The sequence below is a fragment of the Dendrobates tinctorius genome, unplaced genomic scaffold (genome assembly GCF_039654945.1).
Source record: "Dendrobates tinctorius isolate UK_male_01 unplaced genomic scaffold, ASM3965494v1 ptg000293l, whole genome shotgun sequence".
Lineage (NCBI taxonomy): Eukaryota > Metazoa > Chordata > Amphibia > Anura > Dendrobatidae > Dendrobates > Dendrobates tinctorius.
In genome coordinates, this window is record NW_027361960.1 from 10,947,387 (window position 1) to 10,974,102 (window position 26,716).

Sequence of the window (26,716 nt, forward strand, 5' to 3'; positions counted from 1 at the left end):
TGTCTGATGACGCAGACAGACTGCGACTGGAAGGCCAAAGCTCAAGGCCGATATTCTGACCGCTGGGGGCGGGGGAGGCCTAACGTAGATATGAGGCCGTATGACAGACAAAACAGACGGAGACGGTTCTCTCGACCTGTGGGGCAAGGTGATATGGGTGCCCGGTCTCGAGATCCCGGGGTGATGTCGTGTGTTCAACCCCTCAAGCTTGATCAGAGGGGGGGAGGTATGTGGTGTAGTGACCACTGTGTCTGCTAGGGGGCACTGTGTGGGTGTCCCAGGACGGGTGTACAGGCATATCCAGTGTGGTAACAGGAGTACGGTGCTAAAGGACCGTTATGTATCCCAAGGTGGGTGGCCTTGGGATGAAGGCTTGATTATGTGCTGATCACCACAGCTACTGCTGATGTTCTGTTCCAGTGTGTCAGAGAGAAGCCTTCAGGTGGTTGGTGAGATGGGTGGGATCAGTCACCTACAAATCCACCCAGGGGCGTGGGTCTAAAACGCCCATAGTGAATAGTATGTGTGTGAATGGTTGTAGGGCCTGCGATGAGGTCATAGCCATGTGATCCGGTGGGCGTGGCTACGGACCATATAAGGTGACCAGGGTAGGTCACATGAGTGAATGCTTGGACCCTGTTGGTCCGTATGGAAGGTCTAGTCTTGCTGATGTGCAGGAAGATGTGTCTGCCTTCCTGAGTGCACGTGGGGACGCTGTGTATCATGGCTACATGTGTCTGAGAGTTCCTAGGAGAGGGAATGAACGTCAGGACTGAGAAGCAGCTATGAGGTAACCCGGACAGGGGAAATAACTGTGAGGCTAGAGAGCCTGCGTACAGGACATAAATCCTGTGTGACCACAGGATTAACAGAGCGGAGCTCTGTCATGGACGTTATGCTGTTTGATATGATCTTTCTGTTGCTGTTTATGGTTTATGCTGAATAATAAACCGCATGGACTGTTGATGTTATATGAGAAACCCGTGCCGGACCTGGTTAATCGGCTGCCTAGCGAGTATCCCCTACCTGAATAACAAGCGCTACCTTACACCCTTGAATACACCTTTGACTGTCACATAACATGTTCCATGAATTTACAGTAAGTGTCCCGAGTCCCCCAACTTACAGTAATAATGTCCCGAGTCCCCCATGTACAGCTCCCATATACACAGTATGATGTCCTTACAGCTCCCACATACATAGTATAATGTCCCTCACAACTCTCCATATAAACAGTATAATGGGACCACATCTCCCCTATACACACAGTATGATGCCACCACAAGTACTATTAAAATGAAAAAAAAAAATCATATACTCACCTAACCCAGGGATTGTGGTGAGTCTTCCAGCAGACTGTGGCAAGGCCCCAGTGAACGTACACAGTGATGTTATCTGTCGTGCATTCTCTTTCTGGGCTCCCTCTGGTGGTTACTGAAGGTAGTGGAGCTGGTCAGATTGACAGAGGTGTTGCGAGTTCTCTTTCTGGGCTCACTCCGGTGGTTACTGGAGGTAGTGGAGCTGGTCAGATTGACAGAGGCTTGCCACCTGATAATGATGATGACGATTGGAGATCTGGGGTTTCTGACTGGAGTATTTAAGACAGCTGACTTCCTTCAATCCCTGCTTGTAATTTTCTTCCTGTGCTTTCTGAGGTCTGATGTCTCCTGCTCTGTTCCTGCATGGTTCAGCTAAGTGGTTCATTTGCTAATCTTTTTGCATTTGATCTGGTTTGGTCTATCTCTGCTTTGTGCGGGTCAGCTTGCTCCTGCTGGGACTGTGCTGGATCACCACCCATATGTTACTGCTTGTGTCAGTTTGTTTTGTCCCCTGTTATATTGGTCTCTTTGCTTTGCTTTCAGTATATACCAGAGTGCTGATATAGTGGGGGCGAAGTTGTGTGACTTCAGTGGTTTCTGTGCATCAGACGTGTTGGTTTTTTCAGGGTTTTTTGCGTGATTGCAGACAGTGTCTTTCCTTTCCTGTACTGTCTAGTCAGTTTGGGCCCCATCATTTGCTCACTCTATTTTTCTGCCTGCGTTTGTGTTTTCATCTTGTCTCTCCGACAATATATGTTTGGGGGCTATCTATTCCTTTGTGGTCTTCTCCGGGGCAGTTTAGATTTTACCTTTCTTGCTTTAGGCTGAGTTAGCTCTCCGGCTGTGCCGAGGCATCTAGGGCATCGTAGGTACACACCATGGCTACTGCTAGTTGTGTGGATAGGATCAGGGGTCTGCAATCCGCTTAGTTACCAACCTCTCTGGTTTTCTGGTGGCTTAGCCTGGTCCTGCTATCCTCCTCGGTGACCCATTCATAAGTTATCCTTTCGGGGCCACACTCCTTTGAGTCAGAGACCTGGCACAATGATGTTGTGATATCGCTCTGTCTAGGAATCATCCAGTGCATTACCCTGCTGTTACTACAAAACGGAGCAGTAGTGCATTAGGGCCCGGTCTCCCTGCTCTTTCTTAAAGGTTGACTGTATCGTCAATACAGTTAGGAATGGCAGTTGCCTACCTCTTTACCCCCATTCCCTGGGGGTGGCCTCCCTCTGTCCCCCAATTCCTTGGTGAGCCCTCCATCTTTTCCCCCTTCCCACCACATTAGCTACATTTTTGACTGTTAGAGGAGAACTGGCAGCTGTTTACTCCTTCATTGACAAATGTGCAGTGATGAGGATGAGATGTCTGAAGTGCATGGGCTTCTTCATTCAAAAACATTTGATTCTGAATCGTATTTTTTTTTTACTTTTACTGGGTAATATGGCGAACTACTTTTACTGAACAGAAAGGTTGAAAAAAACCAATTTGTTTTAATGTTGTATATTGTCCTATTTTCCTAGGTGACTATTTTTGCCAGATAAAACAAAATACTTTGCTTTCCTAAAATCACTTACTGTATATACTCGTGTATAAGCCGATCCCGCTAATTTTGCCACAAAAAATGGGGAAACTTATTGACTCGCGTATAAGCCTAGGGTGGGAAATGCAGCAGCTTCTGGTAAATTTCAAAAATAAAAATAGATACCAATAAAATGCTCCATAGATTATGCCCACATATGCTGCTCCATAGATTATGCCCCCATATGCTGCCCCATAGAATATGCCCCCATATGCTGCCCCATAGAATATGCCTCCATATGCTGCCCCATGGAATATGCCCCCATATGCTGCCCCATGGAATATGCCCCCATATGCTGCCCCATGGAATATGCCCCCATATGCTGCCCCATGGAATATGCCCCCATATGCTGCCCCATGGAATATGCCCCCATATGCTGCCCCATGGAATATGCCCCCATATGCTGCCCCATAGAATATGCCCCCATATGCTACCCCATAGAATATGCCCCCATATGCTGCCCCATAGAATATGCCCCCTTATTGCTGCTCTATAGAATATGCTCCCATATTGCTGCTCCATAGAATATGCCCCCCATATGCTGCCCCTATAAGATGCTCCATATATTATGCTCCCATATGCTGCTGCAAAAAAAATGCCATACTCTCCTCTCCTGCTCAGGACCCGGCACCTGAGATATTCACCTGTCCGGGGTCCATCACTACTCACCGCTGTCTGCCGCTTCCTGTGTCAGTGACTGTTAAGCCAGCAGAGGGCGCGGTGCGCACTAACCACGTCACAGCGCCCCCTGCTGCCTGATCGTCACTGACACAGGAAGCAGCAGACAGTGGTGAAGAGCGATGGACCTGGGACAGGTGAATATTGGATATACTTACCCCCTCCTCTCGCAGTCTCTGCAGCCCCTCTTCTCCCACGGTCTCCGGCAGCTCTTCCTTCAGCGGTCACGTGATACCGCTCATTAAACTCATGAATATGTTGCGTATTCATGAGTTTAATGAGCGGTACCACGTGACCGCTGAAGGGAGACCGTGGAGAAGCGGGGGAGTCAATATGATCTCGGACACCCCCGCTACCCTCCCTCGCCGACCCCCAGTAATATGACTCGTGTATAAGCCGAGACGTGGACTTTCAGCCCCCAAAAAATGGGCTGAAAATCTCGGCTTATACATGAGTAGATACGGTATTTATTTTTTCATCCTTTCGCTTGACTTTTTTTCTGCACATGCACAAATAAAATCTAAGCTCTATAATTTAAAAAAATAATCACTTCTACTTTTTCTGAAAGTAAGCACCTTGCATATTGTTAAAATTCCATCCAATCCTAATGAGCGTCTTCAGTGCAATTTGTCAGCTATGAGTAATATTTTGTAACAAAAAAATGCATGTTTACAGTTTATGCATGCCTATATCTTCAAGCTCCTCATTGCAAAATCTTGAAAACTGTATTACTCCCCCAACACATTCTGGATTATACCAGTTTCACAAGATTTTCTTTTTTTTTCTTTGTATGTGAAAATATTCTGTTTTATTCAGTGTGTGGGCCCATTTTTGGTCTGTCAGTTTTTACAATCCTCATTGCAACCGCTTCTCTTTCATTGAAAAAAAATTCTTAACGTCTCCTTCCCATTAATCCCTTACTACCATGGTCCGTTTTCGCTTTCCTGACAAGGACAAATATTTCCTTTTTCAAGAAATTTTATTAACATTTTGTAATAACCAGGATGGAGGGGAAGGAAAGGGGAAAACAGAAAGAAATAAGGAAAATCGATTTACATGCAACAATTCAAAACATATACTGTAGTTAAAATACTTAAACGAAAGATTTATGCAAATCAAATCAAATGTATAGCTAAAATACATAGCACAAGTGCAAACCTAAAGCAACAACACTTGCCCTTAAGGAAATCCAGCCAATGGTGCCATTTTCTAGCAAATTTGTTGAAGCAATTGTTTGTCAAAGCTAATTTGTTTTCATGCGGTTTGTGTAAAGAAACTTTATTAAATCCTGTGTAGAGGGGATTTGCAGAAAAGAGCTATATTAATTTTTGTTACTAGAAAGATATGGAGAATAAGTTGCCTCAAAGACGGTTCTATGTGCTCAACATTTAAAGAAAGTAGGGCAAACTGAGGAGTTAGGGTAAAATTTTTATTTTTCAAAATCTGATCAATCAGGGATGAAATTTCTGCCCATAGCGGTTTGATTTTTGGACATGACCAGTAAATATGCAGAAGGGTTCCAATCTGCCCGCACTCTCTCCAGCAAAATGGGGAATTGTCTGTATTGATTAAGGCCAGTCTAGGAGTATAATACCACCGAGATAACAGTTTGTAGAACGACTCTTGAAATACCATTGAAACAGTAGAGGATTATGTTGATGAAATAGCTCGTTCCCAGTCGTCTACATAAACTGAGATGTTAAGGTCCGCTTCCCATTTGAGCATATATGGTGATTTACAAAATTCTTGATCATTGTTGAACCATTTATAGGGGTATTGAATACTCTAAAATATACTATGACATAAATTACTTAGCATATGAGCTGGAGGTTCTGAAAGAGATGGTTTATATTGACGGAAAATCCCTACTTGGTTTTTCAAAAAAAAATATTGCAAAAAGGCAGGAGAGGGTACCCTAAATCTGGATTCAATTTGGACAAACGGGTAAAAAAAAAATTTACCATCATATATGTCCTGAATTCTGGTACTCTCCCTGTCAGCCGACATGGGATCTAGATTTAATTCAGTAATAATCCCAGTGAAAGTGAGAGAAAGTTGTTTGATGAGCTCTGAATTAGGGATGTTTCTCTTGAGTCTCAGAAGCTTTTTCCATGCCTCAATTATAGCCAGAAAAATAGTGTTCGTTCTAAATGGTCCTTTTTAATGAGGAGATTTAGGACGATTCTATTTAGTGGAATTCCTTTGTTAAAGGACCACTCCAAATCTAGCCAGGAGGGCTTGTACTCATTAGGCCACCAATATAGACTGTCTTATTAAATTGGCGTAATAATACGCAGTTACATTGGGAAACCCCATTCCACCATGCAGCTTATTTTTAAATAACTGATTAGTGGCTATTCTGGCCCTTTTGTTTCCCCAGACAAAAATTTTAATGTGAGACTGCATACTCGTTAAAAATGCAGTAGATATAATTAATGGAAGGGATCTAAAAACATGTAAAAGTTTGGGCAAAATAATAGATTTAATGATCAAATTTTCCCCCCACCATGACAACACATTATCTTCGTAAAAATAGAGATCTTTAGTAATGGATTTTATGAGAATATCCAAATTAGTAGGGATCAGAGAATGAATGTCTCTTTAAAATTTGAGCCCTAAATACGTTATATATTTTCCTGCCCAACTCCAAGGGGGGGATATACTTTTAATATCATGTATTTGAGTTTTGGTTAGGTTAACGTGGAGGATTTTTGATTTGCCGTAATCACATTTATTTTGAAATACGAGATAGATGAAAAATTATGAAGTAGCATCTGTATTTTACGTATGGAATTAGTTGGATCTGTCAGTAAAATGTCATCAGCATATAGACTTTATTTTGTATTCTCTAGAGTTAGTTCTAATACCTTTTATGTCATGGTCATCTCTGATTAACTGAGCAAGGGGTTCAACCGCCAAAGCAAACAATAATGGAGAAAGGGGGCAGGCCAAATATTTCCAATCTGACATGTTACTTTGCGGTGATCACTCTGTAATGCTTCAACATATCACAGTGATTCTGAGATTTTTTTTTTTACACATCGTACTTCATCCTAGCAAACATTTAGGTTGATATGATTTTGTTTAGGAAAATGTAAAAAAAAAAAAAAAATTGACAAATGTAGAAAAGTTTCCAGTTTTCAAACTATCACTGTATGACCCTAAAATAGTCATACCAAACAAAATAGTTAAACATGCAGTTTCAAGTTGTTTCTTGTGCAGGTCAGAGCCATGAAATTTTGTTACTCCCTAGTTTCTGAAAGATAGGGCACTGCTCCTTGAGTGACCTTCCTGGGGTGTAGCAGAGCTGTAGCATTAGTAGTACTATAAAGCTCTACACAAGTTGTGCTGCAACTCATTCAGCCATCAGGGGTTTGTTCTGAATTCTACACTGTATTTACACACATAGAGAAAAGTCCATTTGAACAAGCAATCTGTTCTGGACATCATAGTGAGCCCTGAATAGGAGAACTGTTCTGAAAGTAGCCAATGGTAGGTGCTGGTGAATTTAAAAGATTTATAAAGTCAGCTTTTCAGGATCTGAGAAGTAGGGGGGAGATGAGCATCTAATTGCTGTATAGAAATCAGTAGGATGGAGAGAGATGGCCGGTATGTTAAGGGTTAACCCCTCTCCTGGATTGTAGCTACTACACACTCTGGTCTGGGCCGGCACTAGTGGCCAAACTTCTTGGAAACCAACTGTATACTATGAAAGATAAAAGCGGTCATTGCTGTAAAATGACAGTAGATACAAAAAGCAAGTTAATTTGCTTTTTTCATGATGTATAATTAAAGCAGTTAACCTTTACGACATGTCTACTTTAAATTGGCATAAATTTTGAAAAGTCTTTTTTTAAGATGTTAGAATGATTAAAATTTCTCCTTCGTCTCATTGGGGGACACAGAGACTGTGGGTGTGTGCTTCTGCCGTCTGGAGGCTGACACTAAGTATACAAAAAAAGAGTTAGCTCCTCCTCCGCCGCATACACCCTCGCCCCCAGACCGGGCGTAATTCAGTTTTTGCTTAGTGTCTGATGGAGGCACACGCAGTCTGGAGCTCCAGACAAGTTTTTTTTTTTTTTTTTTTTTCCCTTCTTTGAAGATAAGACAGGGGCGACGGATCCTATAGAGAGGGTCCGATCTCCCCAAATCATCAACGGGCGACCACGTGTGAGTAGTCCTCCACGTGTTTTCTCTCCCGCACCGAGGGACACATCTGGGACTTTTCCCCAGACAACCATTTTTCTTTTTTATTTTGTAAAGAGGGGCAACGCATCCTGATGAGAGGATTCGATTTCCCCATGAACTACAACGGGCGAGCACGTGTGAGCGATGGGCGATCCCCAACGGACTCCACGTTTTGTTCCTCTCCTGCAACGCGGGATTTCAGGTTGGCCCCCTCCACCCCTAGGTAGTGACACCAGGGGTGCAGTTGGAGGCGCAGGTGAGCCAGGGGATCGAAGCATCCACCCCCAGTAGCCTCCCCCTCCCCGCCCAGGGATGGGGTTGAGAGCACCCCAAGAGAGCCCCCCGGCGGCCAGGCTCACCTTTTTGTTTGTAGGGTCACCCCCCGGAACGGGACCCTCCAGAATGCGCCGCGGGGCTGTCTGTTCCCCCGCCCGACGGGGTTACTTTTTCTCACGGGGCCCGACTCTCTCCCCGGTGGAACCCGGTGCGAGTAGTGCCACATGCGGAGTGCGGCCAGAAGTCCCGCCGGCGGCCGCGGTCCCCGCGGTATGGGGAGATCCGCAAAGCCCCGCGCGGCCTGCCCGCCCCTTCCGGTGGTAGCCGGAAGCCCCGCCCACGGACTTCCGGCAGCCCGGGGGGCGCGGCGGGCGCGCAGTGACTGGGGAGCGCGCGCCTCCTCCCCCTCCTCGCAGGTTCCCGCCGGAGTACGGCTGAAGCTCCGCCGGCGGCCGCGGTCCCCGCTGTATGGGGAGGGCCGCGAGTTCCGCGCGAGGCCCGCCCGCCGCTTCCGGCGGAAGCCCCGCCCACTGACTTCCGGCGGCCCGGGGAGCGCGGCGGGCGCGCACAGTGACCGGAGGCTCCCGCCCCCCTCCCCCTCCTCGCATTTCCTCGCCGGAGTGCGGTCGGAAGCCCCGCCGCCTCTCTCCAAAGTGCACCGCAGTGCCCCCGGCGAGTAACGGCACGTGAAGCAGCTCGTCCACGTCTCAGGGTTTTCGCTGCGTCCAGAGCAGGAGCCCCCCATTGCACCCCGTGGAAGAGGTGGGACGTTACCGGTGGGTGAGTGCAACCCCGTTTCGAGTGCCGCACTGGTTGTCAAGGAAGGGGTTACCCTCCTCCTCCTACCCTACCCTGCAATATGTCTGGCAAAGGGAAAGCTCACTCTTTCCTATACGCTGTTTGCGTTTCCTGTGGGGTCAGGCTGCCTAAGGCGCAGCCGGGTAAATTTTGCGAAGCCTGTGAGTCGGAGCGAGCCCAGGAGCCCCCCATTGTTGCAGAGCCCAGGGGTCAGGACCCCCCAGAATGGGCAGTGTCTTTATCGCATTCTATGATGTCCCTTACGAAGGCAATTGAGTCCCTTCGGGGCCCGGGCAGGGTCAAGGATGGTGGTCTGCCAGCGGAAGACAGCTCGTCCACGTCTCAGGACCCTTCGTCCGTTAGGGGCCGCTCCAGCACCAGACAAGCTCATGGTAAGAGAGCTCGTTCTCCGTCGGCCGGGCCCTCTGGGGAGTCGGCGGCGATTTTTAGGGCATCTCGTTCCCTGTCGCCAAGCTCAGAAAGCGATCAGGACGAGGGCGAGGAGGAGGAGGAAGCCTGGAATCCAGAAAGCCTGGGATACCAGGACTCGGTGGACAGCCTCATTGAGGCGGTCAACCAGACTTTAGAGATCGAGGATGATGTGTCCACGACCTCAGGTCACAAGGTCTCCTTCAAGAAAACCAGGCGTCCGCATAGAAGGTTTGCCACACATCCGGAGTTCGAGGAGCTAGTCCAGAAACATAGGGAACACCCGGATAAGCGCCTTGCAATGCAAAAGGCGCTGCAAGCAAAGTATCCGTTTCCTCCTGAACTCCATAAAGGGTGGGTGGAGTCGCCAGTAGTGGACCCACCGGTGTCACGTTTAGCATCAAGATCGCTGTTGTCGATACCCAGCGGTTCTTCTATTAAGGACCCAACTGATCGCCTCATAGAGGGGCTTGCCCGCTCAGTGTATGAGGCAGCAGGGTCGGCTCTGGCCCCCTCCTTTGCGGCTACCTGGGTGGCTAAGGCCATGGTTTCATGGGCAGACACTCTGCATAGGGCCCTCCAAGACAGGGATCTGCCCGCGGAAATCTTGGAGGTGACAAATCAGATATCAGGAGCGAGTGATTATCTCGTCGGCGCCGCTCTGGATGCGGCCGAGTGTTCTGCTGTGGCAGCAGCAAATGCGATCGCTGTAAGGCGAGCATTATGGCTGAGATTATGGAAAGCGGATTCTATCTCTAAAAAATCCTTGACCTCATTGCCTTTTCAAGGCAATCGGTTGTTCGGTGAAAAGCTTGATAAGCTTATCTCAGAAGCCACAGGGGGGAAGAGTAGTTTTCTACCGCAGCAGAAGAGTTGGCCGGCATTCAGGCAGACGCAGAGGCGTTTTCGGCCCTTTCGTAGCTCCTGGAGGTGGACTTCGGCCAGGGCATCCACCTCCGCAAATGATGGTCAGATTAGAGAAAGGCAAGTTTCTTACAGGGCCAATCCGCTGGGTAGAGGCCGAGGCCGTTTGCCCAGAGCGAGGGGGGCCAGATCACAAAAGCCTCCAGCAAAATGACTCGAGGCACTTCGTACCTACGGACGACAGAGTGGGCGGACGCCTACTAAGGTTCAGCCACGTTTGGGTCGCAGTGGCACGCGACGCTTGGGTGGCAGAACTGATATCGTCCGGGTACAAAATAGAGTTTGTCGGACTCCCGCCACGGCGTTTCTTCCGTTCCCGGCTCTCCGGAACAGAATCGCAGGCGGAAGGTCTGTTGCAGGCTATAATGACGCTACAGCGCAACGGGGTCATTGTCCCAGTGCCGAAAAGCGAAGAGACGCAAGGTTTTTACTCGAACCTGTTTTCAGTCCCCAAAAAGGACGGGACAGTAAGGCCAGTTCTAGATTTAAAGATCCTGAACAAGTTTATCAGGGTCAGGCGATTCCGGATGGAATCCCTCCGTTCGGTCATTTCAGCCATGGATCCAGGGGAATTCCTGGCCTCGATCGATGTGCAGGATGCATATCTACACATCCCGATTTTTCCTCCACACCAGAGGTTCCTGCGTTTTGCGATCGGAGGGCGACATTTCCAATTTGTTGCTCTGCCTTTCGGTCTGGCCACTGCCCCCAGAGTCTTTACAAAGATAATGGCGGTGGTTATGGCCATCCTGCATGCTCGGGGCATAACGGTACTACCCTACCTGGACGACCTTTTGGTAAAGGGGCCGTCGTTTCAGGCGTGCCAGGAGAATGTCGGTATCACTCTGGATACCCTGGCCCGCCTAGGTTGGCTGATCAATCGGAACAAGTCGTCCTTGGTTCCGGCTCAGAGAATCGTATTTCTAGGCATGGTTTTCGACACCTCCCAGGGGCTGGTGATCCTCCCTCAGGACAAGGCGCAAAGGATCAAACAGGGGGTACGGAACCTTCTTCAGCCGGGCTCCAGATCCATCCGGTACGGCATGAGTGTGTTGGGCAGAATGGTGGCGGCGATGGAGGCAATCCCGTTTGCCCAGTTCCATCTCCGTCCGCTTCAACATGCGCTCTTGTTAGCATGGGACCGAAGGCTGCTTTCCCTCAATCATCGGTGCAGTTTGTCTCCACCGGTCTGACGGTCACTCCAGTGGTGGACTCGCGACTCGTCTCTGGTTCAGGGGAAACCTTTTCCCCCGGAACAGTGGTTGGTGGTGACGACCGATGCAAGCCTGCAGGGTTGGGGAGCAGTTTTCCAGAGTCACACAGCCCAGGGGCGGTGGTCCTTTCGGGAGGTAATTCTCCCGATCAACATTCTGGAGATACGGGCAATACGATTGGCCCTGCAACATTTTCAGCGTTGGCTGACAAACCGGCCGGTGCGCGTTCAGTCGGACAATGCTACAGCGGTAGCGTATGTGAACCATCAGGGGGGCACGCGCAGCCAGGCAGCCATGCGCGAGGTCGGGCTGGTACTGCGTTGGGCCGAGAAAAACCACGTGGTAATTTCAGCGGTGCACATTCCGGGAATCGAAAACTGGGCGGCGGATTTTCTCAGCCGACAGGGGGTCGCGGCAGGGGAGTGGTCCCTGCACCCCGAGGTTTTTCAACAGATCTGCCAACGGTGGGGGACACCAGACGTGGACCTTATGGCATCCAGAGAGAACGCCAAGATTCAAAGGTTCGTCGCTCGATCCCTCGACCCGCAGGCAATCGCAGCAGACGCTCTGGTGCTTCCGTGGAGCCAGTTTCGGCTCCCGTACTTGTTCCCCCCGCTACCTCTGCTTCCAAGAGTCATCAGAAAGATAAGGAGAGAGAAGGTTCCAGCAATTCTGCTGGCCCCAGACTGGCCTCGGCGGGCCTGGTATGCAGATCTGGTTCAACTAGTGGTGGACGTACCCTGGCGTCTCCCAGATCGGCCGGACTTACTGTCCCAAGGGCCGATCTGCCATCCGAACTTAGGGGCCCTGTGTTTGACGGCGTGGCCATTGAATCTTGGCTGTTAACACAGGCAGGATTCAGGCGCGATGTGGTGGCCACGATGGTGAGTGCCCGAAAGCCTTCCTCGGCGAAGGTATATCATCGGACTTGGGAAGTGTTTTTCCGTTGGTGTAGGGATCGCGGAGTGGCTCCTCTGGTTTTTTCGATCCCCAACGTACTGGCTTTTCTGCAGGCAGGGCTGGACGCGGGATTGGCTCCGAGTTCGCTCAGAACGCAAGTCTCGGCCCTGTCGGTGCTTTTCCAACGAAAGGTCGCTTCGGTCTGGCAGGTTAGGACATTTATGCAAGGGGTCGCACATTTAGTACCCCCCTATAAGGCACCGATGGAATCATGGGACCTGAACTTAGTGCTCAGGGCCCTTCAGGAGCCTCCCTTCGAACCGTTACAAGAAGTCTCCTTACCTTACCTGTCCAGAAAGGTCGTTTTTCTGGTAGCGATAACATCTATTAGGCGGGTTTCGGAACTGGCGGCTTTATCTTGTAAACCGCCGTTCCTGACTTTTTATAAGGATAAAGTAGTTTTAAGGCCAGCTCCCCCCTTCTTGCCGAAGGTTGTCTCTGCATTCCATATCAACGAAGACATTGTCTTACCCTCGTTTTGCCCGGCACCGGTGCATAGGGTAGAAAAGGCATTGCACACCCTGGATCTGGTAAGAGCCCTTAGGAGGTATGTGACAAGGACAGCGCCATTCCGCCAGACAGACTCTCTATTCGTGATTCCAGAAGGGCGGCGGAAGGGACTCGCTGCGTCCAGAGCGACTTTGGCCAGATGGGTTCGTCTGACAGTCCAAGAATCATATCAAATCAGTGGCACGCCGGTTCCGGCAGGGATCAAGGCACACTCGGCTCGAGCAGTGGGTGCCTCATGGGCACTGCGACACCAGGCTTCAGCGGAACAGGTGTGCAAAGCAGCTACCTGGTCCAGTTTGCATACGTTTGTCAAACATTATAACGTACATACCCAGGCATCCTCGGATGCAAGCCTGGGAAGAAAGATTCTCCAGGCAGCAGTTGCGCACCTCTAATCAGGGGCGCAAAATAGCATGGATTGGGTGAGCTAAGATCCCGCCCAGGGACTGCTTTAGAACGTCCCACAGTCTCTGTGTCCCCCAATGAGACGAAGGAGAAACATGGATTTTTGTGAGTACTCACCGTAAAATCCTTTTCTCCGAGACGCTCATTGGGGGACACAGCACCCACCCTATTAGCCAGTTGGCATCTGTTTATTTTGAATTATACAAATCCTTATGTAAGGATCAGGGTGGTCCCTTTTTCAGACGTATAATTTCTTGCCTGAGTTTAAGGCGCGTTCTCCTACTGCTTATGCACTAAACTGAATTACGCCCGGTCTGGGGGCGAGGGTGTATGCGGCGGAGGAGGAGCTAACTCTTTTTTTGTATACTTAGTGTCAGCCTCCAGACGGCAGAAGCACACACCCACAGTCTCTGTGTCCCCCAATGAGCGTCTCGGAGAAAAGGATTTTACGGTGAGTACTCACAAAAATCCATGTTTTAGTAGCATTTTTCAATGAATCTTACAAAACCTATATTTTTAACTGACCACTTCACTACACTTTGGAGGTGACTTTGAGGGGCCTATACTGTATATCGGAAAGCAAAACGCAATTTTTAAATCCGCATTCCTCAAATTATTTAAAACTGCACTCAGAATGTAGGTTAACTCTTCAGGGGCTTCACAGGAATTAATGCAAACTGGAAGAAAATAAATGAAGAGAACATTTTTTTTTTTGTTAAATTGTTGGTTTAGCCAGAAATATTTTATTTCCACTACAGTAACAGGAGAAATGGACCTCACTGTTTGCTTAGCATTTTCTCCTTGCTACATGAATACGCCATATGTGGTGAGAAACTATTGCTAGGGCACACGGCAGGCCTCAGAAGGAAAGAAACATTATTTGTTCTTTTGGAGCGCAAATTTGGCTGGTTTTGATTGCATTTGACGCCATGTTGCATTTTAAGAGCTGAAGTACCAGCAACAACCCTCAATTGACCCCATTTTGGAAACTACACACCTCAAGGAATTCATGTACGGGTATGACCATCTTGAACTCACAGATGTTTCACATAATTCTATAACATTGGGTTGTGAAAATTAGATATTACTTTATTTCTTCATCAAATTGTAGCTTTAGCTACAAATTTCACATTTTCACAAGGATAACAAGAGATTGCACAGTAGATTGTAGGTTCCATTTCCATGTGGGTTCCATTTTGTCCCCAGTACGCCAATACCCCCACATGTGGTTGGAAACTACTACACTGTTCAAAAGAATAAAGGGATCACTTAAACAACAGAATATAACTCCAAGTAAATCAAACTTCTGTGAAATCAAACTGTCCACTTAGGAAGCAACACTGATTGACAATCAGTTTACATGCTGTTGTGCAAATGGAATAGACCACAGATGGAAATTATTGGCAATTATACCCTCAATAAAGGAGTAGTTCTGCAGGTGGTGACCACAGACCACATCTCTGTACCAATGCTTTCTGGCTGATGTTTTGGTCACTTTTGAATGTTGGTTGTGCTTTCACACTCGTGGTAGCATGAGACAGACTCTACAATCCACACAAGTGGCTCAGTTAGTGCAGCTGTGAGCTGTGAGCGCAACCCCCATCTGTGGACATCGGACCCTCAGACCATCCTCATGGAGTTGGTTTCTAACCGTTTGTGCAGACACATGCACATTTGTGGCCTGCTGGAGGTCATTTTGCAGGGCTCTGGCAGTGCTCCTCCTGTTCCTCCTTGCACAAAGGCAGAGGTAGCGGTCCTGCTGCTGGGTTGCTGCACTCCTATGGCCCCCTCCACATCTCCTGGTGTACTAGCCTGTCTCCTGGTAGCGCCTCCAACCTCTAGACACTACCCTGACAGACACAGCAAACTTTCTTGTCACAGCTCGCATTGATGTGCCATCCTGGATGAGCTGCACTACCTGAGCCACTTGTGTGGGTTGTAGAGTCCGTCTTATGCTACCACAAGTGTGAAAGCACAACCAACATTCAAAAATGACCAAAACATCAGCCCGAAAGCACTGGTACTGAGATGTGGTCCGTTGTGCCCACCTGCAGAACCACTCCTTTATTGTGGGTGTCTTGATAAATGCCAATAATTTCCATCTGTTGGCTATTCCATTTGCACAATAGCATGTGAAATTGATTGTCAATCAGTGTTGCTTCCTAAGTGGACAGTTTGATTTCACATAAGTTTGATTTACTTGGAGTTATATTCTGTTGTTTAAGTGTTCCCTTTATTTTTTTGAGCAGTGTATTTGGATTTATTAATCTCCTGAGGTGCCAAAAAATCTGGAACTCTCCACAAGTGACCTTATTTTGGAAATTGCATTGATCGAAAAAAGTATCCAAGGGTGTAATGAGCATTAGGAACTCGCTAATGATTTGCGGATTTTATTTATTTTTTAACATTGGGCTGTGAAAATTAAGTATTCTGCTTTAACCTCTTCACGACCGCCCACAGTAGATAAACGTTGGCGCTTGCTGGGCTTTGTGCAGCGCCGACGTTTATCTACTGTCGGCGGTTTTGTGCCCCCCGGGACCCCCACATACCTTACAACGCGGGGATCCCGGTGCGCAATGCATGCTGGGACCCCCCGACGTCATCGAGACCTGATTGGTTCAGGTCCCGATGACGTCAGCGTCACAGCAGCCAATGGGAGCGATCGCTGGGAAAGCTGCTTGTTTCCCGGCGATCTCCCTCATTGTAACGCGGCTTCTCCCTCTGATCTAACACTGACAGCTGATCAGAGGTGAAGCAGCGTTATTGTGTGACTAGATCACTGCCTGGCACAGCTGATCGCTGCCTGGCACAGCTGTGCCAGGCAGCGATCTTGTCACACAGTAACGCTGCTTCACCTCTGATCATCTGTCATTGTGAGATCAGAGGAGAAGTCGCGTTATTATGTGCCAGGCAGCGATCTTGTCACATAGTAACGCTGCTTCTCCTCTGATCTCACACTGACAGATGATCAGAGGTGAAGTGGCGTTACTATGAGTCAGATCGCAGGGCAGCGATCTTGTGACAAAAATAAAAAAAAGTAAAAAAAAAAAATGCAGGGGCTAGGGTTAGGGCTAGGGCTGGGATTAAGGTTATGGGTGTGTTGGTGTTAGGTTTGTGGTTAGGGTTATGGTTAGGGCTGAGATTAGGGTTAGGGGTGTGTTGGGGTTAGGGTTGGAATTAGAATTGGGGGTTTCCACTGTTTAGGTACATCAGGGGCTCTGTAAATGCAATATGACGCCCGCAGACCATTCCATCAAAGTCTGCATTTCAGAACGTCACTACTTCCCTTCCGAGCCCCACCGTGTGCCCAAACAGTAGTTTTCTCCCACATATGGGGTACCAGCGTACTCAGGACTCAGGACAAATTGGACAACAACTCTTAGGGTCCAATTTCTCCTGTTACCCTTGTGAAAATAAAAATTGGGGGCTAAAAGATCATTTTTGTGGAAAAAAAATGATTTTTTTATTTTCACGCCTCTACATTATAAACTTTACTGAAACACTTGGGGGTTCAAAGTGCTCACCACACATCTAGATAAGTTCCTTGGGGGGTCTAGTTTCTAAAATGGGGTCACTTGTGTGGGGTTTCCACTGTTTAGGTACATCAGGGGCTCTGTAAATGCAATATGACGCCCGCAGACCATTCCATCAAAGTCTGCATTTCAGAACGTCACTTCTTCCCTTCCGAGCCCCACCGTGTGCCCAAACAGTAGTTTTCTCCCACATATGGGGTACCAGCGTACTCAGGACTCAGGACAAATTGGACAACAACTCTTAGGGTCCAATTTCTCCTGTTACCCTTGTGAAAATAAAAATTGGGGGCTAAAAGATCATTTTTGTGGAAAAAAAATGATTTTTTAATTTTCACGCCTCTACATTATAAACTTTACTGAAACACTTGGGGGTTCAAAGTGCTCACCACACATCTAGATAAGTTCCTTGGGGGGTCTAGTTTCTAAAATGGGGTCACTTGTGTGGGGTTTCCACTGTTTAGGTACATCAGGGGCTCTGCAAACGCGACATGACACCCACAGACCATTCCATCAAAGTCTGCATTTCAGAACGTCACTACTTCCCTTCCGAGCCCCACCGTGTGCCCAAACAGTAGTTTTCTCTAACATATGGCGTACCAGCATACTCAGGACAAATTGGACAACAACTCTTAGGGTCCAATTTCTCCTGTTACCCTTGTGAAAATAAAAATTGGGGGCTAAAAGATAATTTTTGTGGAAAAAAAATGATTTTTTTATTTTCACGCCTCTACATTATAAACTTTACTGAAACACTTGGGGGTTCAAAGTGCTCACCACACATCTATATAAGTTCCTTGGGGGGTCTAGTTTCCAAAATGGGGTCACTTGTGGGGTGTTTCCACTGTTTAGGTACATCAGGGGCTCTGCAAACGCGACATGACACCCGCAGACCATTCCATCAAAGTCTGCATTTCAGAACGTCACTACTTCCCTTCCGAGCCCCACCGTGTGCCCAAACAGTAGTTTTCTCCAACATATGGCGTACCAGCGTACTCAGGACAAATTGGACAACAACTCTTGGGGTCCAATTTCTCCTGTTACCCTTGTGAAAATAAAAATTGTGGGCTAAAAGATAATTTTTGTGGAAAAAAAATGATTTTTTTTTATTTTCACGGCTCTGCATTATAAACTTTAGTGAAACACTTGGGGGTTCAAAGTGCTCACCACACATCTAGATAAGTCCCTTGGGGGGGGGTCTAATTTCCAAAATGGGGTCACTTGTGGGGGGTTTCCACTGTTTAGGTACATCAGGGGCTCTCCAAATGCGACATGGCATCCGATCTCAATTCCAGCCAATTCTGCATTGAAAAAGTCAAACGGCACTCCTTCCGTTCTGAGCTCTGCCATGTGCTCAAACAGTGGTTTAGCCCCACATACGGGGTATTGGCGTATTCGGGAGAAATTGCACAAAAAATTTAGTGGTTCATTTTCTCTTTTTACACTTGTGAAAATAAAAAAAAATGGTTTTGAAGTAAAATGTTTGTGAAAAAAAGTTAAATGTTTATTTTTTCCTTCCATATTCCATTCATTCATGTGAAGCACCTGAAGGGTTAATAAACTTCTTGAATGTGGTTTTGAGTACATTGAGAGTTGCAGTTTTTAGAATGGTGTCAATTTTGGGTATTTTCTGTCATATTGACCCCCCAAACTCACTTCAAATGTGAGGTGGTCCCTAAAAAAAATGGTGTTGCAAATTTTGTTGTAAAAATGAGAAATCGCTGGTCAACTTTTAACCCTTATAACTTCCTAAAAAAAAAAAATTATGTTTCCAAAATTGTGCAGATGTAAAGTAGACATGTGGGAAATGTTATTTATTAACTATTTTGTGCGATATCACTCTCTGATTTAAGGGCATAAAAATTAAAAGTTTGAAAATTGCACAATTTTCTAAATTTTTGCCAAATTTTGATTTTTTTTAACAAATAAGTGCAGATCATATCTAAAAATTTTTACCACCATCATGAAGTACAATATGTCATGAGAAAACAATGTCAGAATCAGCAGGATCCGTTGAAGCGTTCTAGAGTTATGACCTCATAAAGTGACACTGGTCAGAATTGAAAAAATTGGCCCGGTCACGAAGGCAAAAACAGGCTCGGGTGCGAAGGGGTTAAGAAACTACTGTTTGGGCAAACTGGAGTAAGAAACTCTATTTGAATTTTGGGGCGTAATTTTATAATAAATTGCGGATGCCATGTCACATTTGAAGAACATCTACAATGCCAAAATGGCACCGCCTGCCCCCTCCACTCCAAATAAGTGATCTCATTTTTAAAACTACTCCTCAAGGAATTTATCTAGGGGTGTAGTGAGAATTTTATACTCACAGGTGATTCACAGAATTGTATAACATTAGACTGTGAAACTGAAAAAAAAATTCCACTAAAATGTTTTGTGCACCACTGAAAGGACGAACATTGCCAGAACAGAGGCCAGAGTCCAAAGTGCCTCATTATAGGGAATCTTCCGCCTGGGATTCGTCTGAGTCACGTATTTCAGAGATTTACATGGAAACCCTGATGTAAGCACTCAGTGTAGAGTAGGATAATGTGAGATTAGCCTTTTTTTCATATTTTGAAGCAGAATGAGCAAATCCACAACAGGTGAAGAATTACTTTTATTTTTTACACCGTTCACCATGCAGTATAAGTGATAACTTAAGGTGGCTTTATTTTTTGGGTTGCTATTACAGCAATACCATATTTTATAATTTTTTTGTGTTTCATTACTATCACACACTTAAATTACTTTTTTCCCCAAAAAAATATTTTTGCATTGCCATATTTTCAGAGCGTTAATTTTTTATCTGCCGACAGTCATGTAAGAGCTTGTTTTTTGTGGGATGAACTAAAATTTTTATTTTACTATTTTGAGTCACAATATTTTTTGATCACTTTCTGTTCTGATTTTTGGTAGGCAAAGTGAAAAAAAAACAATTTAAGAATTGTTTTCATTTATTTATTTTTATTGCTTTTTGCAGAGTTTACAGTTTGGTAAAAGTGATAAGACAGAGGTTTATTCTTTGAGTAAGTACAGCGATTCCACATTTATGTAGGGTATTTAATATTTTGCTATTTTTTCACGGCAAAAGCAATTTTATAGAAGGAAAAAAATAGTTTTTGCATCTCCAGACTCTGAAATACGTAAAAAAATTTTGAGAGAGCTGATTGGGGGCTTTTTTACTGGACAAGATTACTTTTTTTGGGAAAACATGGATGTTTACATATGACTTTTTGATCGCGTTGTACTCCACCTTTGTTCGCTGGTATGATGAAAAAAGGGGTTCTGGTAGCAATAGCCAATTTCCTCACTTTGCTATTCAGAGTTCCAGCATGTCCCTCTTGCAGACTATATCTTATTGCCAGCTGCAACGTGTGCACAACACTGCATTTGATGAATAGGAAAGAGGTGTGAAGCAGCTTCAACAAGATCATCTAATTGTAAAGAAACTTTTTGCTGTTCTTCTCTAGTAATATCTGTTTGTTCCTCTGTTATGAGGACAGAACTGTGGCCTTTCATCTCCAACATACTGAATGTGAAATGTTCTTCTAGCTGCTGTTCACCTACATTATTCTCATTCATCAGTATAATTGTACTTATCATGTTTGAAGCATTATCAGTTACAATAGCAGGAACCTGTTCTTTTTTGAGTTCATAATCTTGCAGACCTTTTTCCAGTAAGGTCTGGAGAAACTGGCTGCTGTGATGCGCTTTAGTGCCTTTTACTGCCAGTGTCTTCGTAACAATTTTTTTTTTTTTTGTGACAAACATTGAACGTTAATAGCAAAATAGTTCACTTTGTGACATGTGTAGACATCCATTTTAAGAAACCCAAAGCGTCTCTTGAGTCTTTTTCAGATCTTCCTTTTGGTTAAGGGCTTCTTCAATCACTAATATTCTAATACTTTCTTTTTCCAGAGAAACACCAAGTTTGCGGGCCATTTCTCCATTAAGAGCTGGAAAACTGGTCGTGCAAATAATGATAATGGTACACTGTCCTTCCCAACAAGCTCAGTGAGCTGTCTTTTAAACATATCTGCTGTCATTGTTACAGTAACTTTGTCACTTACAAAAATATGTTGTAACTGATGTTTGAGATGCTCTTTCCTCCGTCTTTGCCTGGCGGGAAGTGCTGGTCTCTGGTTTATTGGTGCTGCTGTAGTCTTTTCCAATCACAGTTTTGTAAACTTCTGGGTGGCAGCATTGCAAATATCTTTTTAGATTGAAAGCTCTTGAAGGAGCATTTTTATCACTGCCTGAGTATGCACTGATTGCAGCATCACAGCACTTGTTTTCATCTGGGTCATTCATACAGTGATACACAATTTTTTTTTTTTCATCTTGAATCACTGTGAAATGCTCAAATACAGCTGACTTCATAAGATGCTTCGTAGACATTTTGTAAATTTGTTCTCAAAATAATTTTGTCTTGTAAAAAAAAAAGGTATATTGTAATTCTTGTAAGAATAGGGAATCATGTACTGTATAATTTAGGTTAGAAATAAAACAATCTTTGCATAAATCAATAAGACAGATAAGTATAAAGTTTGTAAAATATGTTGTTAGGTAGCTTTACTCTGAACTTTCAGTGTCAAGCTTGTCTCAGGGTACAAGCTCAGTAAATGCTTCATATCATATTTCTTCACAGTCTATGAAGAGGGGAGTAGAGAGAGGGAGCATGTTTGTGCTGAATCATATTCCAGAACACACACACACAAAAATATGTCTTCATCGATCCTGTTACTGTGTTTCCAAATTTGAGATGTTGGAAAACAGTTTTTTCCCCTTATATTCTATGTATAGTGTATAGAAGTCATCAGAGCAGCTAATTTCTCCAAACATGAGCTAAGAGGAGAAAAGAAATTAAAACCTCAATCATACAGAGAAACATATACTGGACTATTGATTTATGCACAGTTTATTGAAAGTTTAGATATGCTTTAAGAAGTACTTACCTTAATCCTGCTTTCCTGTTCACTCCAGAAGTTCTGAGATGAATGCAGGTTTTCCTTCCCTGTATGTTTATTTTTTCCCCTGATCTGAAGAGGAGGAGCTTCACTACTTATCATGAGCATATACTGCATCGCAGATTCATCTCAGCTAAAAGTCTAGACCTTAGATCAGGAATAGGACAGATATTAATAGGACATTTCATAACTTTCCCAAATTCTTATGAAAAAAATAGTCCCCACAAACTGCATTGAACTACTCTACCCAATTTATTATATATTTTAGGAGACGGTCCATTTTATACCGACTCCACCAAAATGGGATCCAACTCCACGACTCAGACTCCACAGCCCTGCATACTAGAACTGATGTGTGTTATTACACAGTTTTGCTACTTACTGCATCTCAAATGACAATCTGTTTATATAGAATTTTTTTTATCTTTTCTAGATACCAGAATTAATTGATATGATTCAAGTCAAACTTAGTTTAACTGGACTTAAGAATATGGAAATAATTAAAGGTAAGGCAGTCTTCCATCCATATGATGTATAAAGTTCAGTTGTTTAATTCTGGACATTCTGTATGCAGGTGCCCAGCTATCACTGAACATTTACAAATGGCAGGCTTCAGGGGCGTGGCCAAGACTATGTGGTGAGCAGCAGAAGTCGCTCGGGAGCTCTGAGGTGAAAACCTCTAAATCAACTTTGACATCTACCAGAAGTCTTTCTCCTCAACCACTATTATAATAGACTTGTTCAGAAAATCACCAGGAACATTTTGAGATCTTTCCTGAAAAAATCGGACTACCCAATCTGAAGTTATTTACCTCAGAAGAAGGCGGGTAAGGTGAACCGCAGGCCAGAGACTTTACCACCACACTCAGTTTAAAACCGTTGACAAGCCACCATCTTGCTAAACAACTTATCCCTGGTAACGTAATACACTAAACCTGAGGTAAATTATAAAACTGGAGCCTCAGCTAGACCTGCCCCACTACCATCTCTGCTTTCAAGCAATTGATTTAATTGAAGGCAGCATAACAGGAACCCAGGAAAGGCTTGACCGGGAACACAAGCGTTAAAGCCGCGAGCAGCGGCTGACAACCGCGGAAGCTCTTTACAATAGCTCACCGCTGGAAGATCTGACACAGCAAGATAAGGAGTCCTACAGCGATTAGGCCTCTTTCACACTTCAGTGTTTTAGAATCAGTCACAATCCTTCAAAGTGTTGAAAAAATGGATCCTGAGCAGATTGTAAAAACTGATGCACCGGATCCGTTTTTTTTGATGGATCAGTCGAAGCAGGAGTTATAGGAAATTTAAAGGAACAGAATTCTGGAGAGAGAGAGAGAATTTTTATGTGCCAGAAAGGCTATAGGGGTTAAAATGAAGGGAGAGAAATTGTTCCGGGCATGCTCAGTTTGAAAAACGGAATCCAGCGACGGATACCGTCTTTTGACGGACAGCGATGTATCCTGCGCCCATAGACTTCCATTATAGCCAACGATGGACGACGCTGGATCCGTCACTGTCCAACTTTTCGACATACACAAAAAAACGTTACTTTGTCCATTGTCTCCAGCTGACGGACAAAGAATTTGACGGATGTCAAATGACGGATGAAACGGATGGCCATCCGTCGCTAATACAAGTCTATGAGAAAAAACGGATCCAGCAGGCAAATTTGCTGGATCCGTTTTTTTCACAAAACGACGGATTATGACTAAAACAAAAAGACTGAAGTGTGAAAGAGGCCTTATCACTGCGCTGCTGTGCTGAGTGGCAGCTGTGGACCGGGACCCAGGAGTGATTCTGCCGAGGTCACCAGAGGGAAGCCGCGAGCAGTGACTGACAACTGCGAGAGCCTTTTGCAAAAGCTCATTGCAACAAGACCGGTTACAACACGTCAAGGATTTCTGCTGTGCCAGCCGCGTACCAGAGCATAAGGAGAGGAGAGGCGGAGGTCGTCTGGAAAGTGCTACACACCGAGACTGACGCCGCCAAGGATTCCATTCAACGCCGGACACCGGAGGACTCTCGCCTGGAATCGGTTTATCACTTAGGAACTATAAAGGTCCTATCAGAAGATTAAACATCACTTCATATTTATATAGATGATTGTGAGATATAGATATAGAAAATATATATGGGTGTGTATATATATATATATATATATATATATATATATATATATATATATATATATATATATATATATATAATCTCAGTAGAACTTTGGGGAATTTTTTTTGTCATTTTCATAGATTAAGTAAGCTTGGTCATTGTGCTTTACCGCGCCAAAGTTGACCTCTTATTCTAGTAGATATTCCATCCGTTATAAAGGGACATATGGTATTTACCATTGCAACAGAAGTTGAAGTAAAATTTTCAATACAGTAATTTATAAGTAATTCATATGGAGAATTTATATCAAAAGTATTATATTTTAATATTTGTTCTCCATTCAAAGTGAGACTGATTGGAGCATTGTGCAAGTTCCCTTGATATCTAGCCCCACAATAGCCGAACTGGGTGCCATTTATGAGATCTTGCTTACTCTGGAAAAGATAAAAATTTGCTTTAAAGTTACATCATTTTTCCATCTTGTAGATATCTATACCTACGGAGATATATATTCTCTATTTTGTCACTACATCTAATTGATATAAAACAATAGACACCAATCATTCACACTTTCTTTACATTATAAGTGTAGGTCTATAGTTATTGTCGCTGATCTTTTATTTAGAGCTAGTGCAAATTATATTAATAGGATTTAACCTTCCTGTTAAATTTTCCGAATTTTGAACAAAGCTTTACTTGGTATAACAAAACTAATTATTTTAACTGAATTAATCATATAATCTTTATTCAACAACTTTAATATTTTGCAATCTAGTAAGGTACTTTCCTACCGCTACCTTTTCACCAAAATTAACAAAAGTGGTTCAAAACCTAAATATAACAAACCATCCAGCTCTCATTACGAGAATATTTCACATCACTCCTATTACAATCCTAAAGAAGACTTACAAAACACTATTAGCCCATTTAAATCTAGATCTCCTCTAAAAAGAGTTAAAAAAACAGATCCTATTAAAACAAATATTACTCACACCTACAACAAAGTTGTTCAATCTCGGGGTCCTTTAAAACCCCAGACAGAACATTTCTCCTCAGACCCTCAAACAAAAAAAGCTGTAGACAAAGTCAAACAAAGATTTACTCAATTCCACTGGTAAAATCTTTAAACGAAGAAATGGACCTATCTATATCCTCAAAAAGGAAAGAACCAAGGGACTGGGGTCACAAATATTCCTACTCTCAGGAGTTCTCTGAGGAAGAAGATGAAATTGACGACTCATCCCCAAACTTAAGTCCAAATAAAACTCATCTCAAAAGAGGTGGTTCTTACTTCTAATATAGAAAATACAACTAATCCAGACAATCCCACAGAGGACCTCCCATTACCTGAGACTAGCAACACAGAATCATACATGATGGACCTTGCCAACAAAATTAACGAAAACATGAAATTAGGCTTTGAGAAACAGGCAAAACTTTTTCAATCTACTTTTGATCCTTTTAATAATAAGCTAGCAGATCCCGAAAAAAAGAATCATCACTGTCAAGGAGAAAACTGAAAAACTATCCAAAGACTTAAGTCTTGAAATAAGCCAACTTAAATCTAAATTAGCGGACTTAGAGGACCACAGCCGTAGAAACAACCTGAAAATCCTCTGAATTTCAGAAAAAATAGCTCCCAACAACCTTTCTGACTATGTAAAAACACTCTTCAAGAAATCAATTCCATCTTACAGATTTTTATTTGACCATTGACAGAATATATCGCCTTCCACGTCCAGCACACCTTCTGATAGACACTCCTAGAGATACCGTCTTAAGAATACATTTATTCAACACTAAAGAAAATATTCAAAATTTCATAAGAGAAGAAAAAACTTTCCCTGATACATACAGTCACCAAAAAATATTTACAGACTTATCTAAAACAATTGAAACCCGAAAGTCATTTGTTGAAACATCGGAATTCGCTATAGATGGGGCTTCCCTCTGAAACTACTTGTCTCCTGCAAAGGAGAAACTATTTTTCTTTTTTCACCTGAATCTTCTCACTAAGTGACGCCCCTTACACAAAGACTAATCCCCCTCTCAACAGTAAACGCTGAAATACTCACCAAAATTTCTTTCATAGGCCTAAATTACTTAGTCAATTTAAAATCTGCACAGTGCTGACAGCTGATATATTTATTGTACATTTCTTCGTGCATACACTTTCTTAACAATGTTTTATTAATTATTTTTTTCAATGTGTCTAGTATACCAATACTATATTTTAATATTACTTGATTTTGTTCTTAATTTACAAATACTTCAGTTCCCCATATTAGAGGTTACTACTTCAGGTCCTCTTTCCACAAACTTATTTTTCCCCCCAACAAAATATAGATAATCCACTAGTGGCACAGGATTCCTTCTAGAGGACTCTAGTTTATTGTTTTACTTAGCATTATTTTGTTTTATTATAGTCTGTTAACTTAGTAATGATTGAACCCTATTGTAGAATATACACTCTCGGTCTACGAAATATTGTGAGGAACATTTCTGGGACACTTGCTTAATTCAAAAACTAACCTTTCAATTCTTAACTATCAAAATGAGTATAAAACATGACATATAATGTAAGAGGCCTTAATAGCCCTCAAAAAAGATTTACTCTTTGGAGAGAAATTAAAAATCTACATGCTGATATAATATGAATTCAAGAAACAAAATTTATGAAGGATAATTCTATATTTTCTCATAAAAATTTCCCCAACATATTTGAATCTACAAACCCCAAGAAAAAGCTGGAGTTATAACTGTAATAAAAAATTTTGCAACTTTTGAGCTTATTGAAGAACACCAAGATGCCCAAATCAAAGAT

At 44.0% G+C, this 26,716-nt stretch overlaps 1 protein-coding gene across 2 annotated transcripts in view; it reads left to right on the forward strand.

Moving 5' to 3' along the window:
- The window catches only part of COG2 (component of oligomeric golgi complex 2), a 159,107-nt gene that overhangs the window by 87,504 nt on the left and 44,887 nt on the right, over nt 1–26,716 (forward strand). For both annotated transcript variants that reach the window (XR_012226896.1, XM_073560121.1), the window contains exon 14: nt 22,217–22,289. Coding sequence is in view for 1 of the 2 variants with exons in the window: in XM_073560121.1 (XP_073416222.1) it covers nt 22,217–22,289 (73 nt within the window). In the remaining variant the exon portion in view is untranslated. The remainder of the gene's footprint in view (nt 1–22,216; nt 22,290–26,716) is intronic.